General features: G+C 42.8%; 1 protein-coding gene across 1 annotated transcript in view; it reads left to right on the top strand.

Annotated features, from left to right (window-relative positions):
- The window catches only part of GPR107 (G protein-coupled receptor 107), a 33,978-nt gene extending 21,803 nt beyond the window's left edge, over nucleotides 1-12,175 (top strand). Inside the window, exons 14-18 of the mRNA XM_042478654.1 lie at nucleotides 33-76; nucleotides 2,938-2,987; nucleotides 4,375-4,458; nucleotides 5,989-6,113; nucleotides 11,488-12,175. Of these exons, the coding sequence (XP_042334588.1) occupies nucleotides 33-76; nucleotides 2,938-2,987; nucleotides 4,375-4,458; nucleotides 5,989-6,113; nucleotides 11,488-11,584 (400 nt within the window). The 3' untranslated portion in view covers nucleotides 11,585-12,175. The remainder of the gene's footprint in view (nucleotides 1-32; nucleotides 77-2,937; nucleotides 2,988-4,374; nucleotides 4,459-5,988; nucleotides 6,114-11,487) is intronic.
- Nucleotides 12,176-12,395: the final 220 nt, after the last annotated feature.

Raw genomic sequence — 12,395 nt, 5'->3', positions numbered from 1 at the left:
GCAACTAACCAACATTTTATCCTCTGTTTTAGGTCCATAAGACACTTACAAGAGGCCTCTGCAACAGATGGGAAAGGTAATAATTCACCGCACTGTTACTTCTCTCCAGTTGGGCTGTATTGAGGTGGGGCTAAAGTTTTACAGGCCTAGCTACCTGTGCTGCAGCCTGAGGTTATAGAAAACTTTCCTTCTGAAGCCATTCACCTGTGTGTTCTTAATATTTCCCTGGAATACTTATTAACTTTTGGATGGGAACGTTAAGATAAACATAATGTAACCTCCCATCAAAAGTTGATGTGTGTTCTGCATATTCTTGCAAAATGAGGGCATCTGACAGGTACAAAAGGATTTGAACCTTCTAGAAGAAACACAATTCTGACTTCCATGCTAGTTCTATTACAGTGTTGTTTCTACTAGTTTGAGATGTTGAAATCATTTAATGTGGCTGACTTTGCTTGAAGAGGTGGGGAGGGGTGGCAGTCATGATCAGTTGGGCCAAATGTTCTTTTTGGATTACAACTCCCTGTAGCCATGCCAACTGGCATAATCTGAGTGTTGTAGCTGAGAAAATAACTTTTCTGGCTGCATGAGGATCTGTAAATTTAGGCCAAGGACAGCATGTGGCACAAGAGCTGCAGTCTTCCCACCTGTCTTCAGCTTATCATTCATTTTTCCAAAGAAGTACTTGGGTGTGTTTTGTTTTGTTTTTGGTATAAGTATGTGTACTTGAGAATCCTGGAGGAATCTGGTTCTGAGTCAAACTTCAGTTTAGGGGAGAAACAGACAAACAGGAAAAAGCAGCTTGAAACTGCTTTTTCCAAAACCAAATTGAACCCCTGTCAAGATCATCTGGAGAGATCCTACTTGGTATCAATATGCAAGTCCAAAGAGCAGGAGGATGCTGTCTGTTTCAGAGCCCTCTCTGTGGTGCTTTCTCTGGTAAGCCAACCAGTTTCTCTGTTGAATGACTGTTGCCTCATCAGGTGAAGAATCTTTTTAGTTAGTTGAAAGTGAATTTTTTAAAAATTAAGTATACAAAGCTACTTTCTCTTAAACCATTTAGCCTCGATCCATCTGTCCTGAAGGTGCTGTGCAAGGTTTCCAAGGCAGAGGACCCTTGCTACCTTTTTTTTAAACCTTGAAGATCCCATGAGTTGAACCTAGGATGTTCTGTATTCAACGCATGTGTTCCAGAGCAATGCCTGACCCCACACTGCAGCCCATGTTCTTTGTATTTTTTTTTAAAAAAATTGTATTGCTTATGATGTATCATGTGCTCGTACAAATGTTTATGAAGCACACTTGTTCCACCCCTCCTGGGTGCAAGGTGAAACAACATAAAAGTTTGAGACAGCCAAATGTCCTGTGTGGTGAAGGAGAAGTATGGAGCCTGCTGGACTCTGCTTGCTGATGTTTTGCAGCTTGCTTTTGAGCATTAGCCAGCAGCCCTGGGGTTGTGCTTAATTTTTAAATAACATTTATAGTCTCCTGCTTTGTACAGATCTATCTTGAGGCAGCTTATAATGAACTTGGCAAGTAATGCTAAAACAAAGCAGGCAATATATAATGGCAGCAATAAGAATAAATTTTTAAAAACTAGTGGCAGCAGTAGGCAATTCTGATTCAGCTCAGTTGAGTGTCTGAGTGCCTTATTAAATGAAGCAGCTTTAGTCTGTTGCTGGAACATTTGTGTGTGTGTGTGTGTACCTTCAAGTTGACTTATGGCAACCTCATGAACTGCATGGGGTTTTTTCTAGGCAAGGAATACTCAGAGGTGGTTTTGCCTTTTGTCTTCCTCTGAAATATAGCATACAGCCCCAGCTGTTCCTTGGTGGCCTCCCATCCAAGTACTGACCAGCAATGAAAGATGAACCCATACCTCTCAGAAAAGAGCTATAGGGTTTTGGTGCCCTTGCGGGACCCTGTCTCAGATCTCCCCCCCCCCCCATGCCATACTTTGTGTGGAAGTATCCAGGCGTACTCTTTGGCTTCCTTGCATCCACTCCCTCTTTATCTCCCCCCTCCCCAGCCCCTGTCATAAAAGTGACAAACTAGGAACTTTGGAGCTCTGGGAAGGGAATACTAGAAGCAGAAGCCCACTTTTCTTTCTAGAACATTTGTTCTACCCTTGCTCAGTACTCCTTAGAACTTTGCAAGCGCAAGCAATAAAGTATCAAGAAAGCCGGGTGTAGAGAAATGGAAGATGATGTGTGTAAAATGATATGAGGAAGCAAGTGGAAAATCTACTTGCCAAGGTGACTTTGAACTGAAAGAAAGCATAGTGTGTGTTGGGTAAAGGAGCCACTTTCTCCTCCCCATAGCCCCATGTCATTCTCAGTGCACTGGTGAGCTAGAAGAGTGACAGCCGAGTAGTGTGCTGTTTGAAAGACTTAGCACCTCTGCTTGCTTGGAGGTCAGTAGCAGCTGGTGGCTCCCATGTTATTCCCACCCCACCCCATAGTTTCAGCATCTTGGACAGTTCCATTGTATCAGTCTAAATTCTGGAATCCATTTGCCATCCTGTGGACATGGAAGTCATTAACTGGCACTGCTGGTGGTGATAAACACTTGACATTGATGAATAGGGAAGAGCTGGTTGTCAAACCTTAGGGAGCTGGGTATGTTTAACCTGGAGAAGAAAAGGTTAAGAGGCAATATGATAGTCCTATTTAAAAATTCCAAAAAGATGTCACACTGAAGATGGAGCAAGTTTGTTTTCTGCAGCTCCAGAGACTAGGACATGGAGCAGTGGATTCCAACTACAGGAAAAGATTCCATCTCAACATTAAGACTTTCTCTACAGTAAGAGTTGTTTAACCGCAGAAGATGCTGCCTTGGAATATGGTGGAGTCTCCTTCTTTGGAGGTTTTTAAACAGAGGCTGGGTGGCCATCTGTCAGGAATGCTAACCTTGTCTTCTGTGTCATCTTTCCTACAGCTGCCATCAATCTAGCAAAGTTGAAGCTGTTTAGACACTATTATGTCATGGTAAGAAATTTGATACAAGTTCCCTGGGAACAGGTCCTGGGCTGGTGGCTTTACACTTGGGCATAACTAAACATATAATGGGTCCTTGGTATCTGCTGGGGTTTGGTTCTAGGACCTCCTGTAGATACCAAAATCTGTGGCTGCTCAAGTCTCATTATATACAGTGGTATAGTAAACTGCTGGGGATGCTACTGCTGGAGATCTTACATTGAGCAGGGTATTGATGGCTTTGGGGGGGGACCCTTTCAATTCTGATTTTATGAAACTTTTCTAGGACCTTACTGTGTGGTTTGTTTCCTGCAAAAATGTGTTTTTCTGCCAACTGTGTTTTCTTGCTCCCATGTTTGGTTGTCACTGTGCTTTTCAGCTGTGTTACACATCTAGTTCCCATATATTGTATATTGTCCACAGTCTGTCTTACTCTTAATTTTCCCACAAGTCCAGTGCTTTGAAAGGTGCTTTCAAAATGCTTTTTTTAAAAAAAATTCACCAGCTTCCACTTTTCTAATAATGTTCATTTTGGTGGCCAAATTTACACATCTGTGAATTGGCTTTTTTTTTTTTTAACATGTTGGGGGAGCTGGTGAATCAAGCCTATCGGCTGTCCCCTATTTTCTCTATTTTGCTGTTTATACGTGCTCAGTAAGCGATCAGGGAACAGCTTCTGTTTTTCTTGCTGTTGTAGCCAGGCACACACAGCTGAAATAAAATGGGCTAGAGTAGATGCCAGTTCTTTTCCAGCTGAAGCTTTATTGTGTCATTTACTGCAGACCTGCTGCAGTAACCTGAACTCATTGCTGATGCTGCTACAAGAAGACAAGAAGGCAATGGGGAGATGGGTGGGCTTCAAAAGACTTTAAAAAGGAGTTTGCTGTCAGAGGCTTTGTTAACTGGGTTAGGCCTTTACTACTCCTTTAAAATATGTTTCCCTGTAAAAACCTTTTTTTCTTCTTCAATTATACCCCTCCCCAATTTCAGGGTGCCACCAGATTTTGATAGCTGGGGTGGATGGGGTTGATTGCAGCAAATGGTGGGATCTGAAAGGGTGAAATTCACTGGGGCAATTGTCCACCTAGGTGGTTGAAGAATATTGTTTTCAGGCAGGCATTGTTTAAGGTAATTGGCTTCCATCTCTCTCCCTGAGGCTGAAGCCTGACCCCCAGACCTTCAGTGTAAATGGATCTGTCATTACAGCAATAGGTTGATTTATGGCGACTTGACTTCCCAAATGGAAATCAATCTCTGTCCTCCCCATTTCCACCTTCATGAAGTGATACAAGGTGTTTGTGAGCCGTGTTTATTGTTTGCAAGTTGCATTTGGGAGGAATGAGACTCCCTCATTCTGCCTACTGACTCTGCGTCTTTCCTCCACCACTTCTGTCCACAGATCGTGTGTTACATTTATTTTACAAGGATCATTGCCATCCTCATCAAAATCGCGGTTCCGTTCCAGTGGAAGTGGCTGTACCAGGTACCGACATCCACCGCGCACTCTCATTTCAAAGCTGGAACTAAATGGAAAAAATATATAAATCTTAATGTGCTGTTGGCTTCACATTTCAAATTAACTTTCTTAGAAACTAGCAGTTCTTAGCTTTGTTGCAATTAATTCAGACTTGGCATTTTTGTGAAAGGTGGGTAGGTTTTTTGTGTTTTTTTCTTTCCCTTTCACAGTTCTCTCCAACAGAGTTGTTAGATTGTCTATGCAAGGACTGAAAAGTAATTGGTTTATTGATTTCAAAAGACACACATGCAAGAAATGCCCTTCAGACAGTAATCAAGAACACAGGAAGGGGCAAAGAAAGACTGGCATACCTTTTTGGCATTGGGGGGGAAAAAAACCTCACAAAATCCCAATAAAGACAACATCACTGAAATGGGGGGGAAGGGGACACAAGCCACAGAAATAATTTGCAGTATCTCATATAATGTCTACAAAGTTTTAATTGTGGCATTTATGTACAGTAGATACTTCAGTATACTGTACTTTATTATCTGGTCCTCTGTGTTTTTCAAAAGAGGCTAAGTGAAGAAACCATGGCTTCCAGTGTCTTACACCCTACAGAATTATAACACTTGGATGCCACCTTAAATGCCATGGCTCCATCCTGTAGAATCCTGAGGCTTGTAGTTTTGTGAAGTTTTTAATAATGTCTGCCAGAGAGCTCTAGTGAATCACCAAACTACAAACCCGAAAATTCTGCCATCTACCCATGACAGTTAATGTAGAATCATAGTACTACAGTTGTGTATTATGAAAGAGACCCAAGTGTCAGTAGATGGCAATGCCCATCATTCTTCACCACTGACTATTATGGCTAGGGCTGATGCAAGCTGGAGTACCACAGCATCTGGAAGAATTCAAATTCACCATATCTTAGAGGGAGGGCTGTTCTGATGACACTGAGCATCTCATGTTTTCCAAGTGCTAGCTACATTCTGCCTTGTGATTAGTAGCACTATAAATCCTCCATCTGGAAGCACACTGCCACATTTTATTGCAGGCCCAAATTCTACAATCTTTGGTGTGTGTGCATTGCAGAATTATGTATTTCCTTGACAAAAGGTTTTTGCAGCCACTAGGAGGAAAATTTCTGTTCATCGCTACAGCTCCAAACTTCATGCAACAGGGCCTCTTCTGGAGATCTCAAATTTTTGGCAGGCTCATATGGAAGGAGGCTATTTTTCAGATACCGTTTAGAGCTTTGAGAGTCAGCCTGCACCTTGAATGTAGCTCAGAAGCAAATTGGAAGCCAGTGTAGTTCTTGCAGGACTGGTGTTATATGGTCTCTAAAATGCGCACCTGACAACAGCTGGCTTTCCATGGCTAAGCAAGAATTTAAACCCTGGTCTCCCAGAGTCCTAGTCGGACATTCAAACCACTCTCTTAGTTGTTAACAAAAGAGAAATAAGCAAGAACTATCAGTTGCCAGGGGGTGGATTGTTCAGGACTTCTCTAGACTTAACACTTTTTTCCTGTCTTTCCTATTTTCTGTAACAGCTGCTGGATGAAATGGCAACCTTGGTGTTCTTTGTCCTTACTGGGTACAAGTTCCGACCAGCCTCTGACAACCCCTACTTACAGCTCTCTCAGGAGGAGGATGACAGCTTGGACATGGAATCTGTGTAAGGGATCTTTTGCATTTGTGGTCAGTAAGGGTAATGAGATCTTGTGAGGTCCACCCAGCTCCTACAGCGTCAGGTGGACCAGTCCATTCCTAGTAATGTTACTGTTGTCAGTGGAAAGATTTGTGTGGTGGAACCCAATCCAGGTTGACCTTACAGTTCCATCCTTTGAGGGATCCATCACTCACCTTACCTTAATTACCCTGAAGCTCACTCTCTGGATCCCTCCTATCAAGCCAAAAGGTGACCACTAAACTGGATATGTGACTATGCTGATCAGTGTAATAATGCTTGATTGGATTCCCCTTATCAGATCTTAAATGGAAACATTCAGATAGAGTTGTAAAAAATAAAGCTAGTTGACTTATTATATAACCCATAGGTTAGAATCATAGAATCCTAGAATTGGAAGAGACTCCAAGGGCTATCCAGTCCAATCACCTGCCATGCAGGAATACATCATCAAAACACAAAGCAAAGAAAGAGACTCTACCACACTCAAGGCAGCATATTCCACTGTCGAACAGCTCTTACCATCAGGAAGTTCTTCCTAGTGTTTAGGTGGAATCTCTTTTCCTGTAGCTTGAATCCATTGTTCCAGGTCCTAGTCTCTGGAAACAAGCTTGCTCCATCCTCAGTATGACACTATTGACACTCAGTTGGCCCTTTTTTGTCATCTGATGCTTTCCATCCTCTGAACAGCATATCCACTACCAATAAAAGATAGTGATGATTGCTCTTGGCTGTGTTACAGCATTGCCAGTTGTCATGTACTACTACTACTACTACTATTACTACTACTACTAATAATAATAATAATAATAAATTATTTATAATAATAATAATAAAACTTTATTTATATACCGCCCTTTGAAACATCAGGGCGGTTAACAGCAATAATAACATAATAATAATAATAATAATAGGTTTTATTTATATACCGCCCAATCACTGGGAATCCGAGCGGTTTACAATAGAAGGGATAACAGACAATTCATATATACATACATCCAATACAAATTTAAAACAGTGCAATTAAAACAATAACAATAGTACAATAACACTAAAAGAACTTGTGCCAAATCACAAGCTACTAACAGAGGGGGGAGAGGGCTCTCAGGGCAAAGAATCAGGGGTAAGCCTGCTTGAAAAATATACCGCTTTTCCACAGATCAAAGCGGTGTACAGACAATTAAAACCATACAACCATACATGTATTACCTGGAGGAGGCCTCCTCCAATACAAAAAAAGAAAAGAGAAGAGGAGAGCCAGTTTGGTAGGACCCAGTTGGAGTTGTTGCAGGCTCGTAGAGGCATAGGCTGATCCATTCCAGGCAACCCTTGCAGATCAGGAGAAAGAGGCAAAGGCAGTTCATCCTCTTGAGTGATGTAAATTAAAGCACCGGGAGTAAAATGTCGGGCAATACTTTGCTCTATTTTAAATACAAGGTGATGAACAAAAGAGACCAGCTGAATTGTTTAACTACTACCTTTAAATTAGCTCAAGCCAATTTATTCCATTGCTGCAGAACATCAGCTCTCAAACCTTATCCAACCATGTCTGACATGTCTGGCTTCCTGGCTCTCTTCTTCCCCTGGCCTCCTCCATGTAGGACATGACATTGTGGGCCAGAGGGTGGTATTGGTGGCCAACTCAGGTGAGTCAAATGACTCAAAGAGCTAATACGATTTCATATTGCATTATAAAAACCACCAGTTCTCATATGTGCTCCTTGTCTAGATAAAATCTGGGAGCTTAGACTTTTAAATCTGTGAAGAGAAACTTCTGGCCAGTGGGCCATTCCAGTGGGCCTGCGAAGGCTCTGGGTGATGCGCCAGTATCAGAGGATACCAACCTGCTTCCCTCACCTTCCCAGTCAGGAGCATAACAATGGATGGAAAGAAATTCCTTTGTTATCACCAACTGGTAATTTATACTGACTTCCCACCAGCCACTACAGCCTGGCTGCTTAAACTAGGCAAAAATGTCTCCCTGTGGAAGTTGTTTTGCCTGATTTAATACAGAGTGATGGTACAGTCTACTGTTCCAGCATCATAAAAAATGAATAAATCAGCATTTGTGTGTGGGCTGGGAGAAAGCTAGTGCATGCAACTTTAATCAGCTCAGGCTTAGTAGTCTGATTTTTCCCGCATTTGTGCAGAAGTTGGTATATAGCGCTTCCTGTTTTTAAAAAAAATGAGAGAGAAGAGAAGAAAGAGGAGTCATTTACTAGGCAGCTGGGGGTCAGGTGTCCAGGCTGTGGGAAGCAAGTAGGCTTTTTGTTTTTAAAGGTGGGCTCAGTATAACCAGTCTAGAAATGAATGGAGGAGAAGCAGGTGGGAAGCCAGGAATTGGAAGAGAGGGACTGTGTGCACAGCTAGTGGCATTGGGTGGCTGCCATGTCAGAAGTGAGTCTGTTCTGGGTTTTTGTCTGAATCTTACCAGAGGTACTCAAGGTGGGTCCTGTGTAACGAAGAAATGCAGAAGATATATTACATAGATATAGATACAGATAGAAATATAAAACAAAGTATTTGCAGATAGTGTTCAGGACTTTGAATAGCTCCTTTAAAGTTCTAATTAAACCCTAGAGCAGATTTACCACTTTGCTTATGTGGAAACTAGTGTGGGTGACAAAGTGGACTTCCTCAGCCATGTGTTGCCCAAACAGAGGACAGTTGTTGGTCCTGCTAGTGTCTGTATTTTAAACAGCACATGGCGCTGGAGCCTTCAGCATTTGGGAGCCTCTTGCAGGAGGCACTCTGGACCATCTGCAGGCTTTACTTACCACAAGGGCTGCGGATCAGAGGAAACCACCAACTGATCTAGCAAAACAGCCAGTGGTTTCCTCTAATCAGCAGCCCTTGTGGTAAGTGAAGCCTGCAGATGGTCCATAGAGTGCCTGAAAGGTGAGCCACCCAGCCAGAGGCACCCTCAGTTCTAAAGGTCTTCCTCTGAGGAAGCCTCCAGTTTTGTTCTCAAGCTCCCCAGAGGCAATGTAGATTCAGCTTGCTGTTCTAGGGCCCCTTTCTTTGATCTCAGACCTAGTAGATGTTTGGTACTGCAGTATGAAACATCTGGAGGGATCAGGTTGGAGATGACTGACTTGGGGGAGTGGAGTCCCATATTTGGTGTGAGAAATTTTGCACAAGAAAGAGAGGGAGTGACTGCCTGCCCCTCCCTTTCTCCTTTTATTTTAACATGGTCCTTTCAGGTTCAGAGATAATCTGTCTGAGGTCCTTTAGCTGTAGAAGAAAAGCAGGACCATGTGTTTGCCCATCTGTTTCTGGGCTTCCCAGAGGTATCTAGTAGGCCACTGTCGGAAGCAGCACATGGGCCACCTTTGAGCTCCCCTGAAAATTCCTCCCTCTGGATCTGTGATCAGCCCTTCAAGGTGTGCCCCTTTCCCCTCTTATTGTGTGGCGATTTGGCTTTGAGAAAGTTTACATCTTTCATCGGGAGAACTTTTTAAAAAGCCATATTGCTCCATGAAGTGAGACCAAAGAAGAGAGGCTGTGAGTTGATGGAAAACACCCCTCCCCACCCCTCCCCACCAGCTAATTCTTGAGGTTCTCCTCCCATCCTACACTCTGTAAGATGCTTGTAGCTGTTTTACATAATAAGAACAACAACCAAACAAAACTAGTTTCAGCTTGCATTCTTCATTATTCTCTGAAGCCAGAGAGTTTGCCTCATTGCAAGTAAGCCCTTTCCTGTTTGTTTGCCAATGATTTATACAATGACTGTGGCTCATTCCTTCCTCTTCATGAGAGCTCCTGTTTGGCTGAGTAATGGCTACAGTGCCAGCAGCAAGAAACCCCACTGGTCAGGATAAAACAATACTGGAAATGCATCTGAATATAGAAGAGATCTTTTTCCCCACAACATGCAGTAAAACACCAACACCATTGCTCTTGAGCCCTGAAATGAAAGTGTATTTGGCTGCTTTATGTCTCAGGATTGGCTTGATGGTTAAACTCATTAAAATCTCCCAGAATCTAGCCTCAGCAGTACTTACAGTGAAGATTTAATCACACTTAAAAGTGTGTTTTAAAAAATTAAACACCTATCTTTATTTAAGATCAAAATGTCCCAAAGAGTCATGCCCTCTGGATAACACTTCTCCTCCACCTAGGGTTGTCAGATCTCAGAGCCTGGCCCTGAATCTCCAGTTCTTGTGAGTAGGCTCCAGACAGGAGATAAATGTGCACATTCTACAAGTTTAGAGGGGTCTTAGGACCAGCCAAGAGGAAAGGACTGTATACAAATCTCTAGCTCACTTAGCAGCGTGATACAATTTGTAGGGCTTCATTCGTTTGTGACTGCAACTTGCAAAGACTCTTCAAGGTGTCAAGGTATTTACTCGGCTTTTTCCTTCCCTCCATTGTGGCACCAGGACTCACCCTCTGCTCTGCTCCATTCATTTTCTGGTGGAAAAAAAAATAGGCTAGATTAGCATAACAGGATGCTACAGTTGGAAGATACCCCCAAGAGCCATCCCATCCAGCCCCCTGCCATGTACATTCAAAGCACCCCAACAGATGGCCATCCAGCCTCTTGTTTCATAACCTCCAAAGAAGGATACTCCATCCCACTCTGAGACGACATATTCTACTTTGAGCAGCTCTGACAGTCAGGAAGTTCTTCCTAATGTTTAGGTGGAATTGCTTTTCATCATATTTTCTTTATCCTGACTCCCTTAAGTGAGAAAGAATCATCCCTTCACTTCACCTTGGAATGGAGCCCCTGGAGCTAAGATTTCTGTCTTAATTAATAATTAATAAGGAAAATACTGTCTGTGTATGTGTTTCTGTTTTTGTGTGTGAGTGAATTTGAATGACAAGCTCTGGGCAACTGTGGTTTATACTTTATGCATCATGCTTAATGCTATCACCAGCGGCTGTCCATAGTTATTAGGCTTTGGCCCGGAAAGCCCTAAAGGCAGTGATGATCCTAAACTGGCAATCCAACTGTCAGACCTTAGCAGTTGCTCATCCAAGTACTAACCAGGCCTGACCATGCATAGTTTCCAAGATCAAATGGAATATGATGCTTTTGGGGTATTTAGGCTTTCTTTTCTTCTTTTCTTTTTCTTTTTTTCCCCCTTTCTTATGGGGCGAGAGCTAAAATTATTTGTTGCTTCCTTTGTGAAGAATATTACTGAAGATTTCCATCTCTAGTACATATAGGGTGTGTATGTATATGTATGAGCGTTTGTGTGGCAGTAGTCCATGGTTCACCAGAAACAGGGAAGGTATCTGTCCCCCAGAAACACAAGGGGGGCTTGTTTCCCCCTCCTCATTGGGAGCAGTGAGCATGTTCCTTTCCTACTTCTTGAAAAACATCTGCCTTTTCCCCCTTTCTCCTTCTCAGGGTGACCACTTCGGGTGTCATGGAAGGCATGAAGAAGGTCAAGAAGGTGGTGAACGGCTCCACAGAGCCCCGAGGCGAGAGAGAAAGTGCCGCATGATGGACTCAACACTTCCCAGCCCTCCTCTCTTCTTCTCTCCACTCCGCTCCCTCCTAACCCTTAGGACAAGGCAGCACTTTTCAGATAAACTGTAATTTATTGATCTTGTACTTCCCTCAATGGAGGGGGAGCCAGCCGGGCTTCCTGATGTGGAAACTGCAGAATATGGGTGGGGTGGGATGGGGTAGGGAATGGGGGAATTGGGGTTGGAGACAGGGACAAAATATGACAAAAAGGAGAAAAAAATGAACCCTCTACTCCTTTGTCTTAAGGACTTCAGGCTCTTCTGGTGCCTACAAGGAAGTTTTTGTGTGGATATGGTGATGGCATATTTTATAACCTTGGTTCTGTTCTGTTTTGTTTTTTAAAACTCCCTTTTCTTTGGAAACATGACTTTGAAGAACATTGCTTGCAGGCGGGTTCCTTAGGACACAGCTTCCAAATGTGAAAAAAGAAGGGTTGTGTATGTAAAAAATGATATATATAATATATTTTATATGAAACTTACCGAAATGCAAAATCTGTTATGTAACCCTGTGTGCTGGGAAGATGAACAGTAAATGTGTTGGGGGTTGCTCCCCTTCAGACGTATGTTTGTAATTTTTCTGCTGAGTTAAGGCATCTCCCTCCCCTCTCATTTTTTTAAATTTAGATGGAGGAGAGACTGGACTTTGGGCCACAGATAAAAATAGGAACTATTGTTTTGTGACCAAATGGCTACCAGCCATCCACAGATGTCTTCACTTCGCACCCATGCCTTTAATGGCAGGGGTCAAAAATTTTGCTCCTATTGTCTATGCATTGGCTTGAA

The sequence above is a fragment of the Sceloporus undulatus genome, chromosome 7 (genome assembly GCF_019175285.1).
Source record: "Sceloporus undulatus isolate JIND9_A2432 ecotype Alabama chromosome 7, SceUnd_v1.1, whole genome shotgun sequence".
Classification (NCBI taxonomy): domain Eukaryota; kingdom Metazoa; phylum Chordata; class Lepidosauria; order Squamata; family Phrynosomatidae; genus Sceloporus; species Sceloporus undulatus.
The sequence above is the reverse complement of the archived record's forward strand: the minus strand, read 5'-3'. Positions and strand labels throughout refer to the sequence as shown.